The sequence below is a fragment of the Aethalodelphis obliquidens genome, unplaced genomic scaffold (assembly GCF_003676395.1).
Source record: "Aethalodelphis obliquidens isolate GAN/ISIS:26980383/991018 unplaced genomic scaffold, ASM367639v1 scaffold114, whole genome shotgun sequence".
Classification (NCBI taxonomy): Eukaryota; Metazoa; Chordata; class Mammalia; order Artiodactyla; family Delphinidae; genus Aethalodelphis; species Aethalodelphis obliquidens.
The window spans coordinates 2,060,400-2,081,446 of NW_020838058.1; the positions used below are offsets into that span (position 1 = coordinate 2,060,400).

A 21,047-nucleotide genomic window follows, 5' to 3' on the forward strand; every position below is an offset into this window, starting at 1 on the left:
GGTTGATGAGAATGTGACCAGGGGCTTGCAGGAAACTTACCCTGTCTGCTAGGAGCAGTGACTCAGCATTTGCTAGTTCACTGCTCAAGGTAATTTTATTAAACATGACTACCATGTATAACAAGAATTGACGTGTATATGTGTATGTGTGTGTGTTGGAGTATTTTAATGCAAATTTCAGACATCCTAACATTTCCTTTGTAAATATTTCAGTATGTATCTCCAGCACAGTGGTTCTCCAAGTGTGATGTGGTCTAGGGACCCTGAAGACACCTGACACCTGAGACGCATTCAAAGTTCTGGGAAATCCTCCTTTTTCCCACTACATATCTCCATAAGGTTGGATTTTCTTCATACACATCAACCAAAATAACCACAATCATAACACAATGATGAAGCAAATACGAGAGTCTAGCTGTCTTGTATTATGGCAGACATTACAGGGATTTTCAAAAATATAAAATATTTCTAAATTAGTTTTTGTTTTGGAAAATAGTTATTTTAATAAAATATGTTGTTTATGTTAACATGTGGGTTTATTATTATTTAATGAATTACTAAATGTTTTTAGATATTTTAAGTTTTGATTTTGAATATAGTAAACATTGGTAGATCTATAACCTATATAAGCAAAAGTCTTTAGGGTCTAAAAACATAGTAGTGATCTTTTTTTTTTTTTTAGTAGGATCTTTTTTTACCATGTGCATGTAATTTTATTTTAAACTGTATTATAAAAAAGCTGTCAGAATTTTAAAAAGAAGCACTAGTGCACTTCCTTTGAGCACATGTTTGCAAAACTTGCCAAAAGGAAAAGGAATTTTTAAACTACTCCAGCTATGCATGAAAAGGAACTAGCACAGAATGATTCTAGTAATTAAAGTCACCAAGGCTACTTTTTGAAACTCTGGAAATCCCACAGTAGCTTTTTAAAGAAACCTTTTTGTTTTTATTTATTTTTTTAAAACATTTTAATGCTACATTTTATATACTTTTATTTATTATTATTATTTCCTGGCCACGAGGCATGTGGGATCTTAGTTCCCTGACCAAAGATTGAACCCACGCCCCCTGCATTGGAAGCCTGGAGTCTTAACCACTGGACCACCAGCGAAGTCCCCCTTTTTGTTTTCAAATAATTATGGCCTCACAGGAAGTTGCAGAAGCAGTGCTGAGAGGCTCAAGTGCCTGTCACCAAGCTTCCCCCAATGACAGGATCTTATGTAATTACCATAAAATATCAAGTCCAGGAAATTGATATTGGTACAGTATTGTTAACTGGACTACAGACCATATTCAGTTGTCATCACTTTTTACACGCACTCATTTTCATGAGTGCATGTAGCTCTATACAGTTTTACCCCATGTATAGATTTGTGTAACAACCACCACAGTCAAGATATAAAACTGTTCAGGGCTTCCCTGGTGGCGCAGTGGTTGAGAGTCCGCCTGCGGATGCAGGGGGCACGGGTTCGTGCCTCGGTCCGGGAGGATCCCACATGCCGCGGAGCGGCTGGGCCCATGAGCCATGGCCGCTGAGCCTGCGCGTCCGAAGCCTGTGCTCCACAACGGGAGAGGCCACAACAGTGAGAGGCCCGCGTACCGCAAAAAAAAAAAAAAAAAAAAAAAAGATCTTGGGGGGGAGCTGTGAGACAGGTGTCATGGAAACCAAGGAAAGATAGTATCTAGAAGGAGGGAGATAATGCAAAAGAAGGTCAATCAATGGCTAGTTTCTCCTGACAAAAGACTCATTTCATCTCTTAGCGTCTAATGAGACTGAAGGGAAAAAGGAAGGGAGAAAACCCATAATCTTAAATGAAGGCTATCAGACACAAAATTATTTAAAAGCTTGCTTTTGGCTATAGCCCTCAGACTGATCTGAATGCCCAGGTCTCCCATCTCTTCCAAATAGGGAAAATACATACTTCCCAAATAAGGAAAAGCCAATGTCACACAAATTGAAATAAAATATCGGGTATGCATCATTTTGTGAAATAAAAATTTAGACAACTTCAAGTTTATATGACATAGAGAAGGACTAGGGGCGGGAAGAAAAAGGAATGAATTAGAGGATTTCAAAGCAGTGGTCTATACTGAACCCCCGAGCTAACTCCAGTGAAAAGGAAGGCCCTGGTAGGTGTAGCATTTATTTATTTTTCTTTTTACTCTACCTGGTCCCAGAAAGAAATTATGACAGCATAAACTTTATTTGGGTAAATCATTCAACAAGTGTTTATAGGGTAAAATTGAGAAAAGGTGAGCAGAAAGAGTAATATTTTAATCTAGGATAAATGAGTGGGCAGATTCCCTCCAAGGGTAGATTTAGAGAAGGTTACAAAGGAGGCTACAAACCTGCAAGAGTCAGAGAATGTTGGGCGCCCCTGTGGCTTTGGGGGCCTGACTGGAGCTACCTTCTGCCCAGGCAGGCGGGAGGGGTCCCCTTTGGCTCCAGAGAGATGGAGGTGGCTGCCAGGCGCCCAGAAGTGCCCCAGAGGGATGCAAGGAGTGGGCCTCTTGAGCCTTTGCTCCTGGCCAGTTCTCAGCTAAAGGGTCCAAGGCAGAGGAACTCTCCCAGCCTCCTTCTGGCCATGAGGGTTAAGGAGCTGAGGCTTAAGGCACACCTGGACTGCTGGGGGTGGGGGAGGGGTGGAGGCAGAGCACAGGAGACTGTGCTCCACCTCCTCCACCTAGAGAGACTGTGGCTGAGGTGGATTGTAAGGTCAGTTGTGGAGTCATGGACAGAGCAGGAGGAAGAACCAGGGAGGAGCTTAAGGGGGGCGATTCTGGAAGGAGAAGCGCTTCAAGGCAGGTTCTGAGTGCGGCAGCCCAGGGAAGCCTGCAGTGGGCTTCTTGCAGTGCCTGGCTCCTAGCCCTCCCTCAGTGCCTCAGCCTGGGGGACCCCCCCTTTGTTTCTATTGAAGAGGCTAGCGTAATTAGAGCCTCAACACCCCTCTCCTCTTGGGACCACACAGCCCAGGGTTCTGTGTGAAACTTCTGGGTCTGCAGTTCCTACCAGGCTTTCTGTCGACCTAGATGTGAGTCCCAACCATCATGCCCTGTCCCCCTCTCCCCACCTCCTCTACCCACACAGCTTCCTGTTCCTCTCTTCCACACACCATCCCCCGCACAGCACACCCTGTCCTCTCACCCCTAGTTCCTTCCTAACAAACTCCCTCAGGTCTGCATTCATTTCACTCCACACCCTGACTTAAATGAAATCATCCCCCTACCAACCTTGTCCTGTTCACAAGGATAGGAACTAATGATATATCTACAAAGAACATGGGACCCTCAAGGACTGAGGTCATTTCAGTCATTTTTAAAAATCATCTCCAATCTGAAGCCATGAAATGGGGCAGGATCAGGTGTCCAGGAAGGTGTCTCCCCTATTAATGCCCTCAGTTCTGAAAGGCTATGTGGGCTTTCTGGCTTTCTAATTCCCCTGTTTTCACATGCCCTGGCATCCAGATTGCTTTTCATCTTTCCCTGGTGATTCCCATTTCTTAGGTCAGAGGGAGGTTAGCTGGGAGTCCTTGGGCTTCTGGTGTCCCCTAGCATGTAGCTAGGGTAAGGCTTGGGCCGTGCCAAGCCTCCTGGTACTGAACTCTCATAAGTAGCTGCTTTCTCTGTAATTGGAGAGGAGCCAGAGGGTAGTGTCAACCCAAAGGACAGTCTTGTTGTTGCTACCAGGTGGTGTCCAGAAGCAGTAGTAGCAGCAATCTAGGGAATCTGCACAGGGAAGGGAGAGCCACCCCTTTCCAAACTGAACAGGAATGGAGCCCCTGAAATACCCATTTCTCATTTTTGCTCCCACCCCTGTCCTGTCATCAGATCTCTCAAGGTGCATTAGCTAAGAAAGCATTGGGGCATTATTAACTAGTGGGTGCAAATTTGACTCTGTGATATAGGAGAAAGGTCAGTTGTGATAAGGGACTCTTTGCGAGATAGCTCCTTTCAGCTTCTCTTTTCCTCATCTTAAAATGAGGTTGATAAACCACCACTTCACAGTATGAGCTTCCCCCATTTATAGTTTCTATATGTAGTTTTCTTATTATTTTCCTTCTATGTTCCTAAAAGTAATATCACACATAGAGACAGTAAACTTGATGATTATATATATTAATTGACATAAAAATCCACAACATAGTTTGGTGAAAAAATACACAGAATAGAAAAGCACTTACATTTGATCACTTTTATCTATTATCTATCTTGGTACACAGGAATAGGGAAATATCGAGAAGGACATTTATCCAAGGACTGACAATGGTTATACAAGGATGGAGAGTTTCAGGTAATTTTTACTTTAGTTTTGTATTTTCATTCATTTTTTGAAGGTTTAACAATGACTTATACTCCTTTCACAAAAAGAATAAAGTCATCAAGGAAATAGACACACACACAGAATAGATCCTTAGGCAGATGGAGGGGGGAGCAGGGACAGAGGTCAGGCTGTCCTCTCCATTTTGCTGGTATTCACAACCTCTTCTTCCCCAATGAAAGTCACTTTGTGGATTAATTCATGCACCTAGAATCCTCCCCCACCCCCTCCCCTGTTTTCCCCATCACCAGTCTCTGAATACAGTTAAGGGTTCACTTAGGGCAGGGTCTAGCTCCTTACTGTGGCTCAGAGAGGTCACTGTGTTCACCAGGGACCTCTTTCGACTTCTTCTCCTCTGTGTGTGTCAGATCCTGCAGGGTGATGATCACATTCTCAAACACCTGGGCCTTGTTGCTCTCATTGTCACAGGTTTCCTTTGAGTGGCCCTCATCACCACAGTATGAACAGCGGACTGTATATTTTCTCTTCCTGCCTCTATGTATATCTCCAGGACCATCATTCTTATATGCAGAACCACCACTGGTAGAAGGAGATTGAGCCTGAGAACTGTTTAGGGAATTGATGATCAGTATTTGAGCCTGAAGTCTGGCCCTGATTCTGAGGGGAGGGGCACCTATGGATGTAAGTGGAGGGTTCTGAGACTCCACCAGGATCACATACTCATCTGAGTCATTGAGGGTATCATCTACCTCTATCACGTCGCAATCAGCAGTGCTGATGGCTATTGGCTGGGAGCCCTGAAATGCCACAGGGCTTGCTGCCCTCTCCATGATTAGCTCAGATCTTTTGGGCCGCTTCCGTTTCATAAAAGTGTCATCCCAATCCTCTTCCTCCCTTATCATCTTGATTAACTCCAGGAAATTGGGAAGCCGCTCCAGATCATTTGCATACATCCTGAGAAGATGCTTCAGCCTGAAGCGCAGGTCCCCATTCAACTCAGCCCCTAAAAGGAGCTGATGCAGGCGAGTCTGGTTTGTACCTTTCTCAGCTATGATCCCTGCCTGAATAGCATTCTGGAGCTGCATCTCTAAATGGATCACATAAAGGGAGGTTTTCTCCCCTTGTGCCTGCAAAGTGTTAAAAAATTTACCATGGGCAGTGACACTGCTTTCAGAATCCCCAAACACCAATTTCATGGTGCGCAAGAAATCTGCCACACTTAGGTTGGGGTTGGCCGCCTGCAGCAAACGCATGACCTCCCGCGCGGGGCCCCTAAGGGTTTTCATCAAGCGCTTGAGTTTTTCCTCCTCAGACATATTCCAATCTGGCAGGGCCCCATTGACTTGGATCAGCCAGTTTTCAAAGGTTTCTTCCCCTTGGGCTGGCACCACCCTCCCCGAGAACAACTTCATGTTTCTTTCTGCCATATTGACCCTTAAAGGACCAAGACTCCTCCCTAGGGACTTCAATATGGAATGGGCCCAAGGTGGCAAGGGTGTGTTCTGCCGCCGGCTATTACCCACACGTGCAATGATGCTAGCCATGATGGACGATGATCGTCTATCTGAATATAACAAAATGCTCAGGCTTTTTAGAAAAGCCTAATCTGCAGGAGAAATCCCCAAAGCAAAGTTCCTGGGCTCTGCCTTCCTTCTATCTCAGTAGGAACTGTAAAGAAAAGGGGGTGGGAAAGGTCAGTAAGGTAGTAGACTGCAGGAAAGCAGTCTGCGGTCGCTTTCTTTACCTTCCTGAACGCCCTGAGGTACATTTTCCATTTGTCCACTGCCTGGAAAATATCCTGCAGGAAACCGGCAATTACAACCTTCAGGAGCTAATGGGTGTCCCCATGCTAGCAGGGTGCTTTTCGGAGCTACAACCATCCCCTCCTGCCAGGCCTCCACGTGGGAGAGCAACTGTTGCTTAGAATTCTAGGTGAAATAGTCAGTGTGTGGAGCCGATATTGGGCTCTCAAAATAGAGTGCAATGGTCTAAGTCTCACAGATTTGTGGTAGCAAGTAAGATCTCCATTAAATTCATGGTCTCACGTCTCAACCACATCCCCTTCTCAAAGTTTGCCCTGTTATTTCTCAAGATTCTTATATGAGCTCAGAAACAAGTGCGGGCCTTCATTTCACGTTCAGTCTCTGCAACAGGTGCCTCCGTGAGAAAGCTCGATTCCGAGGTAGGTCTACCTCTGTCCATATGAGGTTGCAGATCCCAGTCCTCAGGACCATCACGGAGGGCAGGGCAGGGAAGGGAAGAAGCAGTCTCACCCCTCATCCTGCTCCCTCGACCCCTCCTCCGCTGTAGCCAGACGGAAAATTCCCTCTCCCACCTTGTGAATACAAGCCAAAGCGACTTCCCCACACCCCACTCCGGGAAATCGTTGGCCTACCAGCTCCGCAATCAGCCGCACAGAATTCAAGTTCGGATTCGGCTTTGATGGCCTGCCACGGAGAAAGGGAATGGGCGTTGGACACGCACACCCACATATCCCTCACCAGGAAGGACCAGGAGATGCAAAGAGGATTCAAGGCAGACAGCTTGCGATTCCCCCCCCCCTTCCCCCCCCCTTACTACCCCCTGAAAACGCCCTCCCGCCAATCCTGGCAAATCCTACCCATTCGGCAGCATCCAGTGGAACCCACCTCCTTCCTCAGCGCAGCGGGGCCGCGGCAGTGCTCCTTCCCCTGCCTCGCAGTCCCCGATTCCGCAAACGGGGAGCCGCCCAGTCCTGATGGGGCTTTACTCTCTCCTCTCTCCGGGCCTGGCAATCGCGCCCCTTTTCTTTACCTGTGTTGGGCTGGTGGACAGCCCATGCTCCGGCGTGGACAGCTGTGGATGCCGCCTGCCGGTCACCGTGGCCCTGCAGGGGAAAAAGATGACGCCTCCTAAGCAGCCAAGTGACCCGGAGCCGCCAGACGGAGCCGCTTCGCCCAGCTAAGGGTAGCCGAGTCAAGGCAGCGCGGTTCCCAAGGCAGCAGCGGCCGCCCCCGCCCACCCGCTGAGCCCTCCCAGCAGCCGCCGCTTCTTTTAGCCTCTGCCCATTGAGACAAAAGAGCAAGATGAGTCGGGCGGCGCGGCCAATCAACGGGGCGAGGGGGCGGCCTCCCCGCGCAGCCTCCTGCCCGAGGCCATTGCTAGCAAAAGAGGGGAGACGGTCGGCTGGGGCTGCGGCACACAGGCGCGGGAGCCGGTGCGGTGTCAAGTCCAGCTCGGACTCTCGGACTGGGCCGATTTGCATTTTACCCGTGAGTTTGCTGCTTCCCCCTCGCTTCCTTTCTCCTTCTCCCCTTACACCTCTGTGGTCCTCCGCGCTTTGAGACCGGATGCCTTCAACACGAGGTGGGACAGAAATCAAGTGAACAATAAGAGTTCCTCACCTTTGTATAGGGGGAAGGGATGAAAATCATTTACTGAGCGCTTTCTGCGTGCAAACGCGCTTGCACGGACATCTCATTTATTCGTCTCAGCAGCCTTGTGAAGGAGTAGCAGTATGCCCATTTAACAGAGAGGGGACTTAAGCATCCAGTCACTATGGTTAGGAAATGCAGAGCTACGAGCTCACACCCAAGTCGACTTGACTGATTTCAAAGGCTGCCCCTTGTAAACACTCCTCTCTACTCTCAGATTGAGGGTTAGTTGAGAAAAGCCAAAGCCAAAGTGGAGATGGGAAGGCCCACTTGGAACTACTATATAGAACTGGTGAGCAAGGACTATCATCTCCATTTTGCAGATGAGGAAACAGTCATAGAAAGGTTAGGCGTCTTGCCCGACATCATACAGCAAGTAAGTATCAGCATCCGGTTTTACACCCAAGTCTGTTCTCCAGATGCCAACGATTTGCCCCGCTTAGCTGCCTTGGCGGCATTTTTAAGCGGGTGGTCTTAAACCAGCTCAACAGCAGTCTTAGTGTGCTGGTAGTGCTGAGAGAGGGCTTGGGGAGGCAGTGGGAAGAGGGCAGTGGGGAAGAGGTAGGGAACTTTTATGGTACCTATTGTACAGAAGAGGAAACTGAGGCACTTTTCTTTCTCATTTTTACACTACAACAAGCTGCCTGCTTTTTCTTTAAGTAAAAAGTTATTTTTACATCTTATGACCCCCAAAGGAAATAAGACTCAGAGAGGTGAAATGACTTGCCTGAAATTACAAGGTGAAACCAAAGCTTGTATCCCATCTCCCTGACACCAGAATCCATGCTGTTAACCAAAGTATGGGTACAAGGCTGGCTGCCTCAGAATCATTTTGAAAAGCTTGTTAGAAATGTAGATTCCTAAGCTCTACCTCTGGGCGATTCGGATTTACTAGGACTAGGGCTGGGGAGGATGATTTATATTTTTAACCAGTGCTGTAGTTAATTCTGAGGTGTAGAGAGGTTTGTGAACAACTGCTGGAGACACCACGTTATGCTGGTGGTAATAAGTAAATGGGGCTGTGGCCAATGTATCTGTCTATACCATATCTGTCGTGAAATGTAACTCCAGAGCAGAGTTTCCTATCTAGGGTCCTTCCTGAAATTGTTTGCAAAGAGTAGAAGTTGGACTCTGTATATTCTTCTGAGTCTTAGCTTTGTAGATTTTCAAATGAGTCTGTGGCCCAGAAATGGTTAAGGACCACTCCCCTACAATCTTTCTTCCTAACATTTTCTCTCTCAACTTGTACTTGAGGAGGAAGTGTGAGAAATGAAACACAATTTGACCTAACCCCCGAACTACAGCTCTCTGCCGCTGATAATAGCTCTTTCATTTCTTGGCTTGAGGACACGTTGCTAGGTTGCCCTTCTGTGAGCTCTTGAGAGGACCTCTCCTTTGCTGGATTTGGCATCACTGGCCCCAGAGAAGGAGCAACTCCATGGAAACGGCATGCAGGGCTGTCCAGAGTGAATGGGCTGTGAAATCAGTGGCAGAGAAATCTGTACCATTTTCCATGATTTCTGGTTCTTGAAGAGCAGGTCTTACTTCCCTTAGGTAGGTTGTGGTTAGGAGGCCCCTTTCAGGGCTTGTTCTTGACTCCTGATGCATTGAAGCAAGTGAACAATCTGATACCCTTCGACTGCTGTTGGGTTGTCTTCAACCTGCATACTTCACCTTCTCCTTTCTGCTTTCTTATTGACTACCTCAATACTTAGAGTTCCTTGGAGTAAACAATGAACATTTGGAGATGAAGCACCTTCCATCTGAGGACTGTGGGCTTGTTCGTGGATGGAAGAGTGTGGGGAGTTGGAGGGTGGAGGGTGTAGGAAGTAAAGAGAAGACTTGCTTCACACAATCAGGGGTGATGCTAGCAGCAGCTCTAGGGTTTCCTTCAGACTCTTGCTTCTGCTCCCCAATATCATGACATCTGACCCTGGGTCTCTTGCAGATTCTTATTCTGTGTTTAAATTGGCTTCATCGCCAAAGTAGGTGATCTGCAGTTGGACCTGGTGGGTGTGGGATCAAATAGGACAAAGAATAGATCTTATAGCTCTGACAAAAAATAGTGGAAGGAAACAGGTTGTGTACAGGTGCCTGGATTGGGCCATTAGAACAAAGTGAGGGTCTCTTCCTGCAAGACTGGGAGGAGGATTTGCTAAGCTAGCTCCTATTAGATATAGGGCATCCCTGATCTCTGGCCTCGTGTGTGGGAGTGTGTTCCAATTCATGGCTCTAATGAGACCACATTTTCCAATTTCAACAAAGAAACCTAAAAAGCCTGAAGGTTAGAGAGGTAAAGCTATTAGTTGAAGCAACAATAGCTGCCCTTGGCTGCCTGGCTCCTCTGTGCCAGGAACTTTCCATCTGTTATCTTATTTAAGTTTCTCAGCAACACTGTTGAGACAGGCATTGTTATCCCATTTTGCAAAGCCCATGAAGGAAGCTTCTCTGTTGTCTTACAAACAAGAAATGAAAAAAAAAATCTTCCTTCATTTTATTTTTATCAATATTTTTAATTGAAGTATAGTTGATTTACCATGTTGTGTTAATTTCTGCTGTACAGCAAAGTAATTCAGTTATACATATATATGCATTCTTTTCTATATATTCTTTTCCATGATGGTTTATCATAGGATATTGAATATAGTTCTCTGTGCTGTACAGTAGCACCTTGTTGTGTATCCATTCTATATATAAAAGCTCACATCTGCTCACCCCAACCTCCCACGCCATCCCTCTCCCAATCCCCACCCCCTTGACAACCACCAATCTGTTCTCTATGTCCGTGATTCTGTTTCAGTTTCACAGATAAGTTCATTTCAAACAAACAATTCAAAATGTACTCTGCAGATGACCCAGTGCATTAGACTGATTTCAGCCTTTAAAACAATGTTGTTGTAATATTACTTATATTACTGGGATCTCATTTTTTTTTTTTTTTTTTTTTTTTTTTTTTTTCGCGGGCCTCTCACTGTTGTGGGCTCTCCCGTTGCGGAGGCTCCGGACGCGCAGGCTCAGCGGCCATGGCTCACGGGCCCAGCCACTCCGCGGCATGTGGGATCTTCCCGGACTGGGGCACGAACCCTTGTCCCCTGCATTGGCAGGCGGACTCTCAACCACTGTGCCACCGGGGAAACCCTGGGATCTCATTTTTTAAAATCAAGCCACTAATATAATTTATGGACCAACTTGTATACCGGGTAATGCACTAAGCATTTTATATACTTCATAACATGAAACCTTCATGACAATCATTTTACAGATAAGGATACTGAGGCTCAGAGAGTGGAAGAGATTTGGCAAGGGTCATAAAGCTAGGAAGTGGCACAGAGAAATTCAAACCCGGGGCTGTCTGACTCCAGAGGCTGTATCTTTATGCTATAATGCACTGCAGTGGGGAAAACAAGGCCCTCATTTTACATCAGCTTGTCTCTGTCACCCACAGATCTCTCTTCTTCCCACAGCCTGTATCCAGAGCCAGGTACCACTCATGTTTTAGGCATCTGTGCCTTAGGCCTCTTCCTCAGCCTAGAACTCCTGCTGTCACTCCTCCACCTAACAAGTGCCTGCTCACTGGTTAAGGATCAAGTCAGCTGCCCCTCCTCAGAGAAATTTTTGGCTGCTTCCTATCCTAGGTGAAATAAATTGCTCTTACGTTTTGCTCTGACCTTGATTAGTGTACGCTTTATTTTACCTCCCAGTATAGTTTAGCTCATGGTTGACCTGTCTCCCCCACTAGATTCCCAAGCCCTCGAGGGCAGGTACCAAGTCCTGTTCACCTCTGGCTCCACAGTGACTTACCTACAGTGATTTCGTAGATGATCAATATGTGTTTGTGAGCTGGCCAAAGGAATGGCTGAAGGATGCCGGAATGAACAGAGAAATGTAGGGCTGGATCTTGGCGCAGTCATGCAAGCTGTGCATCTGGGCTAGACTGGCCAGGGGAGTCTAGAATCCCCTTGGCTCACTTTACTAGGCTGTAAACATAGGAGACACATCATGGGGTCCAGGGGTAACTGCTGTAGGCTGACTCCAGACTCATTCTGTGGCCTCTATTTAGAAATTCTTGTTTAAGGGGCCAGGCTGTCCTGGATTGTTTATATAACACCTTTGCATTCACAGAAGAAAGGTCTTCCTTGCCTCTCATGTGAACACAAGATACCACTTCATCTTGTTCTGAGTATCCTGCAGGAGTGTCTGCAGCATCCTCACAGACGATGAGGTCGGGAAGCATCTTTTGTAAAAAAATATTGTTTACTGAGGCCACCATGCCATGGATGGTCAACCACTTTATCTCATTTTATTTTGTTGATCTTTGCAACAACCTTTTGAGGGAGGTCTGTTGTCCTTAGTTTGTAGCTGAAGAAACTGAGACTGAGAAAGTGTCTTGCCTAAGGTCACACAACTAAGCAAGTGGTGGAGGGAGAATTCAGGCTCAGGTCTGTCTGCCCCCAAAGGCTGGCATTTTAACGGAAAAACACATGGGAGTAAAGTAGACTCCCCCTCCCCCATAAAACAGGAAGAATTAGATTTATAAAATGATGACAGATATTTAAGGTAAATTGTTTCTAAAATATTGTTCAGCTTTAATCCCTGAAAATGACTGGCAAAAATGGCAGAAGGAACCAGTGATGGAAAAAGCACAATTCCTCTATCAAATACTGGCCTGAATTCCCCCACATCAGCCGCCTGCCACATGCACAGTATGAGGATGCCTAGAGAGCATTCCTCCCTGTCTGCTGATTTTACACTCCAAGATGCATTACACTCCAAGATGTCAATATATTTCTAAAGGTCACACAAGAAGTTGATAAGAGAACTGGCACTGAGAATTCTGGTCTGCCAAATTCTAGCCCAGTTTTCTTTCTGCTAAGTCAGCTCTCCCTATACAGTCAATCAACACATGTTTACAGGTTACTCAGGAAAATGTGGGGAGGAAGTGGAACATTACTGCACTCTGAGATAGAAGAGGGGACAAACGTTTCCCTCACCACCTGACCTTACGTAGGTGCAGGTAAAACTTGGGGAAGAAATCCTTGGTAGGAATGCTGGGTAATATCAGGTACTCCTGTGGCTTTGAGGGCCTGACTGGAGCTACCTCCTGCTCAGGCGTGCGGGAGGGGTCCCGTTTGGCTCCAGAGAGATGGAGATGGCTGCCAGGGGCCCAGAAGTGCCCCAGAGGGATGCAAGGAGTGGGCCTCTTGAGCCTTTGCTCCTGGCCAGTTCTCAGCTAAAGGGTCCAAGGCAGAGGAACTCTCCCAGCCTCCTTCTGGCCATGAGGGTTAAGGAGCTGAGGCTTAAGGCACACCTGGACTGCTGGGGGTGGGGGAGGGGTGGAGGCAGAGCACAGGAGACTGTGCTCCACCTCCTCCACCTAGAGAGACTGTGGCTGAGGTGGATTGTAAGGTCAGTTGTGGAGTCATGGACAGAGCAGGAGGAAGAACCAGGGAGGAGCTTAAGGGGGGCGATTCTGGAAGGAGAAGCGCTTCAAGGCAGATTCTGAGTGCGGCAGCCCAGGGAAGCCTGCAGCGGGCTTCTTGCAGTGCCTAGCTCCTAGCCCTCCCTCAGTGCCTCAGCCTGGGGGACCCCCCTTTGTTTCTATTGAAGAGGCTAGCGTAATTAGAGGCTCAACACCCCTCTCCTCTTGGGACCACACAGCCCAGGGTTCTGTGTGAAACTTCTGGGTCTGCAGTTCCTACCAGGCTTCCTGTCGATCTAGATGTGAGTCCCCTGCCCGACCATCATGCCTGTCCCCCACTCCCTGCCTCCCCTACCCACACAGCTTCCTGTTCCTCTCCTCCACACACCATCCCCCGTACATCACACCCGGTCCTCTCACCCCTAGTTCCTTCCTGACAAACTCCCTCAGGTTCTCAGACCTGCACTGAACATTCATTTCTTCTTTATCCCAAATTTCCTTCATGGACCCTGGCTCCCCAGTTACCTTTCATACAACTCCATCTGCTCCCAGACCATTCTAGGGTAGGAGCAGTATTCTGGAATCCTTGAATGGCCTCTTCCATCTAGTCTAGTGGTTCTGAACCAGGGGCAATTTTACCTCCTCCCTACCCACCGGGGACATATGGCAATGTTTTCAGATATTTTTGTCTGTCAGAGCTGGGCAGGTCAAAACTTGTGCTACTGGCATCCAGTGAGTAGAGACCAGGATGCTGATAAACATTGCACGATGCACAGGGCAGGCACCTACGACAAAGAATTATCTCGCCCCAAATGTCAGTAGCATGTACGCTGAGAACCCCTGCACTGTTATATAGCTACAGATCTACAAGGTTAAGCTTGGAAACTGTCAGGTACGGAGCCTTTTCATGCTAAACTTCCAGGAACAGCTAATCTTTCTGTTCCTCAACTGGGAGAGGGGGGCGGGGTGTTGCCATGAAACAGCTACCACATTGTCAGGAATCTGCAGAAAGAGAGGCAAGGAGATTCCCCGCTCCCTCAATTTACTACCAACTTTTAGAGAAAGTACTGGACTACAACTTTTGAATGCCTTTCTGTCTCTACAAGATAGTGCCACTTTTTGGAAAGAGAATAGCAACTTATTATTTTAACAGTTTATCAAATGCAAGATTTCATGTGGTGAATGCAGTAACGTTTCGGAGCCCTCCTTTCCCAATTTTATTTTCTTCAACCTTCAACCTTCTTTGAATATGAGAGTATTTGCTGGATCAGAAAAACACTGTAGAGGTGTCTCTGTTCAGCAAAACTCACTGCCTTTGTTTTAATTTAAAGTGGATGAATTCTTTCTTAAGAATGCCCTTGTTTCTCAGAAACTGGCCCCCCAAGTTGCTTGTTCCCTTAGAGCTGAGTTTCTTGGAACTCTGTTTCTAACTAAGCAGTGAAAATGCTCACTAACAGATTTCATTGGTCAGTCTAACCTCTTTTTTTCCCACTCTTGCCAGTCTCTTCCCTCTGCACCCAGTTATCTTCAGCATGGGGGAACAGAACCACTCTCCTGGGAAGGAGCTTCAGCACTGGACACGAACAGAGTCTCCGGGAAAGAGAAGCTGGCACTCCCAGGCCTACGCCCTTGGGGCCGTTTCCAACTTTATGTCTACTTTTCTGACCTTTCCTATCTATAAGGTTGTGTTCCGGCAACAGATCCATGCTGTGGCGGTGTCAGAGGCTGTGCGGCAGCTTTGGCATGAAGGCCCTCAATATTTCTACCGGGGAATCTACCCACCTCTTCTCTCCAAGACGTTGCAAGGGACTCTGCTGTTTGGGACTTATGATAGCCTGCTGTATTGTCTCTCCCCTGTTGGGCCACACTCCCTGGGACACCGCTGGGCTGCAGGGCTCATGTCTGGTGTAGTGGAGGCTGTGGCACTCAGCCCCTTTGAAAGGGTGCAAAATGTGCTCCAGGATGGTCGCAAGCAAGCTCGCTTTCCCAGCACCTTCAGCATTCTCAAGGAATTCCACTCTTATGGGCTTTGGGGGCGGCTGTCGCTGGGTTACTATCGCGGTTTCTGGCCTGTCCTTCTCAGGAACAGCCTGGGGAGTGCTCTGTATTTCTCCTTCAAGGATCCCATTCAGGATAGCTTGGCAGAGCAAGGCCTGCCCCATTGGGTTCCTGCCTTGGTGTCTGGGAGTGTCAATGGAACAATCACCTGCCTAGTTCTGTATCCTCTGATTGTGCTAGTTGCCAATATGCAGTCCCATATTGGCTGGCAGAGCATGCCAAGCCTGTGGGCCTCTGCCCAGGACGTGTGGGACACTCGGGGCCGAAAGGTGTTCCTGATCTACCGTGGAGGTTCCCTGGTCATCCTAAGGTCCAGCGTGACATGGGGCATCACTACTGCTATCCATGACTTCCTCCAGAGGAGGTATCGTTCCAGGAAAGAGCTGAAAGACTGACTAGCTGCAGGCAGTGTGGCCATGGCAACTTGTTATTCTAAGCTTTCCTGGGTTGGTTTAAATAACTTACTTCTTTAGCTTGGTCACCTAATACAACTATTCTTTAGCATCTTTCAACTGTCATTGCACTCGAGAAGTTCCCAACTACCAGCCTATTGGGCAAAGACAAAGCCAACAGTGTTCCTTGGTTAGCAAAAGAAATTCACCCTGGTCTATCCACAGCTTCAACAGGCTCAGACCCAGGAAGCCTTTAAGTAACTGGTAATCCACATGAAATGTCATTCCTTTAAGGAATTCACTGACTCTAAAAGATATGAATAAGAGGAAACTCTAAAAGGTGACCTTAATTAGGCACTGTGAGTTCTGGGACCCCTCCAGTTGTCCTCTAGACCAAACTGAGTGGAGGACCAGGAATTCCAATTTCAGAGAACTAAGCTTGACTCTTAGGATGGGGATTCCATAGACTTTCTCAGATGGCTACATTTTCATGACATTGTTCGCTACTCCTGCCACCACCACTCTCACTTCTCAAGGCTATGGGTACTAGTTTCAGGGTAGCAGTTATGGCTGGAAATCCTGAGTTAGACTTGCCTCAACTGATCATGTGCCACAAGAACTGAGGGGAGTGGGAAGAAGTGTGGTCCCTGGATGGATGGGAAGAATAGACTTTGAGGGAATAGGTTTAGTTGCATGCAGAATAGAAAATTCTACTATAGGTTGATTGGTGTTAAATGCTGGGACATTTTTGATAGCAAGGCAATAACATTGCCTAGAAACCACTTGAGGTTCCCTAAGAAATCTGGAACTGGAATGACTATATCTCTTCATAAATAATTGCATATTTTATTGCTGTGGATAAATATAGTTACTGTGACATAAGTTAAAGATCTGAAATTATAGCCTGTCATTCAGAGCCATTCAAAATATGGTCCTCATAAAACTTGTAGCATTTTATCACACCATTCCCACTTACATAGATCCTATATCCTAGCCAAACTGGACTATTGTTCCCTCCCCAAACATGCCACTAGCTTTCCCATGGCCATGCTTTGGCCCACACTATTTTCTCCACCTGCAATACCCATTCTCCACATGCCAGTCTGCCAAAATCCTTCTGGTTTCTCAAAGCCCAGCTCAGATGCCACCTTCTCTAAGGAGCCTTTTCTGATTATCCCTAACTGAATGTGATTGCCCCTAACTGAATGTGACATTAGTCTCGTGTGATGCCCCTCTCCAATATTCATATGTGGCACTGATTCCATTATGTCACTGATTTCATGTGGGCTGTGTTCTTGATGTTCTTCAATACCTCCTACTAGACTGTAAAACTCCTTGAAAGCAGGGATTCTTGTACACATTTTTAAATCTCCCATTGTGCTTAGGTGCTCAATAATGTTGGCTGAATTATTGAATTGATTATCAAACTGTGATATGGTCTTTATCCTCAGGGTGCTGTCCCTTGTACATGAAGATAATGTTATTGATTCACTGTCATTAAGACCTGCCTTTGGGGTGTGGTTTTTGCTTTATTAGTGGATTTAGTTTTGTGCTTATGATAATGATGCTGCTGCAGATGATAATAGTAACAACAGTAATTAAAGATGACTTTCAACTCAACATTTGATGAGTTTGTGTTACTGGTGACATGTTTGTTGTTGACAGCACTGTAGGATCTGAAATTTCACAGAGACATTGCCTAATGGTCCGATTCATTTTAACTCTGGAATTTTGAGGATTTCCAAGATGTCATATGTTGCAGTTTTTCCCTTATAGATGATATCATGTAATGATCTCCACTTGCACCTCCTTACCAAACCAAAATTGCCATTTATAATGATCTGACTGTAGATCCTAGCTGTGGGGATTCCTCACTGAATATCAAAGAAATTAAAGACACAGCTATAAGCAATATGAGATCAGAAAGCATTTGCCAGCAAGGTCAACAGAAAATGGCTGGTCCAGAATCGCTGCAGATGAGTTCCCATGTCTGATCCCTGTGCAGACTTAGATGGGGTGGGACAGTACTCTGCTTGCAGATTCAAGTATGGGGAACACAGAGTTTGTACAAGGGAAGGAAAAGTAGAAGAGCAGCTATTTCTATTTAAAGGCTAGCTTTCAGAATGAAAAAAAGTATTTACAAAAATCATTACTTAGCTAATGGCTTTGGTTTTTAGGCTGAAAAGAAGGGGATAAACTCTCGTACTCCCCCACTTTTCTTATTCAAGAGATGCATTTATTTCCAAGTACACTGTCCATTTCCACTTATGTCACTGTGTCAGTCCATGTGTCAGTTCTTCATTTAAAATTCTTATTTAGAAATAATTTTGAACTTCTAGAAAAGTTGCCAGCATAAGTAGAGTTTAAAGAATACCCATAAACCATTTGCTTTATTATTTGAGAACTCATTCTCTGTCTACACACACATGGTAGTTTTTCCTGAACTATCTGAGTTGTAATTTTTAATATTTCTAGATTCAGTATTTGTAGATTCAAATTCTTTTAAAAAGACTAAGAGCTTTATCTCTATGACACTGGCACAGTTATTACAGAATATTAGAAAATTAAAACTCATGGCATATTTTAAAGCTACATTAGTGATAATTGTTTAAATTTACTATATTTGCCTTTTTAAATACTTTACATTATGTGTGTTAATACTTGAAGCTATGCAATTATAAACATGAATTTACAACTAAATCATGTTATAATTGAAATAGTTTATTTTTACAGATTGATTCATATAAAAACCTAGGTAAAATTCTAAAATTATATAGACCAATCAACTTTCCCCATTTAAATCTTCTAAGTAAAATTTAAGTGTAATGGTTTTCTAGTAATTTTAAATATCAATATTTAGTTTTGTGGTGTTAATATTATATTTTCCGACATTTAAAAAATGGCGTTTGGACTTGAGATCAATAAAATAAAGAGGTAATAAAAACCTACGTCTGTTTAAAACTTATAAAATATAGAAGTTGACACTAAAGCTACTTGGTACAGAAAGTTGAAAGAAAAAGAATAAAAATCCCTGTCTGAGCTCTGTGTATTTTTGTCTAAATATAAACTACATCAGCTTCCTAACGCTCAAGGTGAAATAATGAGTAACTAATGTATTAAAACTATTATCATAAGTATATGGTTTATGAAGATTTAATTTTGCTTTTAACATTTAGTTTTAAACATTAAACAGCATTATAATTTAACAATGTGTTTGGGATAACTGCATATAGTGTAGTATATTAAAGTTAATAAAATAATGTTGTATAGGAGATAAAAAACATGATAACTCAGGAAACAAGTGAAAAGTTTTCCTAAAAGAATAAGGTAAAAAATACTGTATTTCCCTATTCTGTTTACTCTCCAACTTCTCTGTTTCTTTCATACCAACTTCCTTTTCCTCAAATCTTCAACACCTCCTCCCCCATCCTCAGTCCCAGTTCATGACCTTACTTTCTATTTCATTAGGAAAAGAGAAGCATTCAGAAGAGAACTGCCAGTTAAAAGAACATTTATAAAGCTATTGCCCATGTAATGACCATCCAAGACAAGAAATGCAACATCTTGATAACCCCCACCCCTAGTCCTCCTGCATTCCAGGCCCCTCACTGATGACCTTCCTCCACCCATCCTAGAGATAACTCCTATCCTGACTATTATGATATCATTTCGTTACTTTTCTTTATAGATTTATCTTCTTGTTACCAGAAGGGGGACACCTTCAAGGGCCTGAGAGTGGGCTCTTGTCTAACACTCAGAAATGAATTGTCCGAGGAGACACATATACTGACAAAGCAAAAGACTTTACTGGGGAGGAGCACCTGGGCAGCAGGGTAAGGAAACACAGGAGAACTGCTCTGCCACATGGCTCGCAGTCTCAGGGTTTATGGTGGTGGGGTTAGTTTCCGGGTTGTCTCTGGCCAGTCATCTTGTCTGTGCCCATATTTAGTCTGACTCAGGGTCCTTCCTGGTGGCGTGTGCATCTCTCAGCCAAGATGGATTCCACCGTGAAGGTTTCTGGGAGGTTGGCAGAACATATTATGGGCTGGCATTTCCTCCTTCCTTTTGGCCCCTCCTGAATTCTTCTGGCTGGCTGTAGCTTGTCAGTTCTATGTTCCTTATCAGGACCTCCTGTTGTGAGATAACTCATGCAAGCAGTTATTATCCTGCCTGGCCAGGGAGGGCAGTTTCAGTCAACGGTTCCCTAACATTCCGTATAAGCATCCCTAAACAGCACAGTTTTATTTTACAGATATTTGAACTCTATATACTTTATATACTTGGAATTGTGACTACTTCTTTCATATTATTTGTGAGATTCATCCATATTGTTGCAGGTAGTTGTAGTTATTTCATTTTTCTAAACTGTGATAAATTTACTTTAAAAAGATTTTTTAAAGAGAAGTTTTAGGTTCACAGCAAATTTGAGAGGAAGGTATGGGAGAATTCCCATATACGCCCTGCTGCCACAGGTACATAGCCTCACCAATTATCACCCTCCCACACCAGAGTGGTACATTTGTTACAACTGACAAATCTATATTGATACATCATTATCACCCAAAGTCCAGTTTACCTTAGGGTTCACTCTTAGGGCTGTATATTGTATGGCTTTGGACAAATGTATAATGACAGGTATCCACCATTATAGTATCATACAAAGTAGTTTCATTGCACCCCCAATCCTCTGTGCTCTGCCTATTCTGACCCCCGCTCAACCTCTGGCAACCACTGACCTTTTACTATCTCCATAGGTTTGCCTTTTCCAGAATGTCATATAGTTGGAATCATACAGTATGTAGCCTTTTCAGATGGGCTTCCTTCACTTAGTAATGTGCATTTAAGGTTGCTCCATGGCTTTTTGTGGCTCATTTCATTTTAGCACTGAATAATAATTCCATCATCAGGATTTATCAGTTTATTTATCCATTCACCTACCGAAGGACATCTGGATTGCTTCTAAGCTTTGGCAGTTATGAACTGCCAAAGCTGTTATAAACATCCGTGTGCAAGTTTTTATGTGGCCGTAAGTTTTAAACTCCTCTGGATAAATGTTAAGGAGCACAATTGCTGGATTGTATAGTAAGCATATGGTATAGTTTTGTAAGAAACTGCCAAACTGCCTTCCAAAGTGGCTATACCATTTTGCATTCCCATCAGCAATGAATGAGCATTCCTGCTGCTCCACATCCTTGCCAGCATTTGATGCTGTCAGTGTTATGAATTTTGGCCATTCAAGTATGTGTATAGTGGTATCTCACTGTTGTTTGGTTATTTCACTTTTATTTTTGTATGTACTATTGTGTGAATATACCACAATTTATCCATGAAAACTTTTAGGGACATCCTGCTTGTTTCCAGTTTTTGACTGTTACAAAACAGTGCTACCATGAATATTCTTAGTAGTGTATATAACTACAGACATCTCTACGATATTTACCTAAGAGTGGAATTGTTGGTTTATAGGGTATGGGGACTTTCAATGT

General features: G+C 44.9%; 3 protein-coding genes across 4 annotated transcripts in view; 2 read left to right on the forward strand and 1 right to left on the reverse strand.

Moving 5' to 3' along the window:
• Nucleotides 1-4,095: 4,095 nt before the first annotated feature.
• ZCCHC18 (zinc finger CCHC-type containing 18) lies at nt 4,096-7,172 on the reverse strand. Of its 2 annotated transcripts, XM_027097520.1 has the most exons (3): nt 6,928-7,172; nt 6,675-6,726; nt 4,096-5,947 (listed from the first exon to the last, which is right to left on the reverse strand). In XM_027097520.1, exon 3 carries the CDS (start codon nt 5,821-5,823, stop codon nt 4,615-4,617), a length of 1,209 nt encoding a protein of 402 aa, XP_026953321.1. In that variant the 5' UTR covers nt 5,824-5,947; nt 6,675-6,726; nt 6,928-7,172; the 3' UTR covers nt 4,096-4,614. The 2 variants fall into 2 exon arrangements, with proteins under 2 accessions (XP_026953321.1, XP_026953320.1); XM_027097519.1 differs by having other exon boundaries at nt 4,096-6,726.
• A 237-nt stretch (nt 7,173-7,409) lies between these two features.
• TMSB15C (thymosin beta 15C) overlaps nt 7,410-21,047 on the forward strand; it is a 31,318-nt gene continuing 17,680 nt past the window's right edge. Inside the window, exon 1 of the mRNA XM_027097522.1 lies at nt 7,410-7,530. The gene's annotated coding sequence lies outside the window, so the exon portion shown is untranslated. The remainder of the gene's footprint in view (nt 7,531-21,047) is intronic.
• Nucleotides 7,425-18,484, forward strand: SLC25A53 (solute carrier family 25 member 53). The gene is made up of 2 exons (XM_027097521.1): nt 7,425-7,530; nt 14,613-18,484. The coding sequence occupies exon 2, from the start codon at nt 14,644-14,646 to the stop codon at nt 15,562-15,564; it is 921 nt and encodes a 306-aa protein (XP_026953322.1). The 5' UTR covers nt 7,425-7,530; nt 14,613-14,643; the 3' UTR covers nt 15,565-18,484.

Excerpts from the sequence above, each read along its gene's own strand:
- ZCCHC18 (XM_027097520.1), bottom strand. The coding sequence starts at position 5,823 with ATGGCTAGCATCATTGCACGTGTGGGTAATAGCCGGCGGCAGAACACA.
- SLC25A53 (XM_027097521.1), top strand. The coding sequence starts at position 14,644 with ATGGGGGAACAGAACCACTCTCCTGGGAAGGAGCTTCAGCACTGGACA.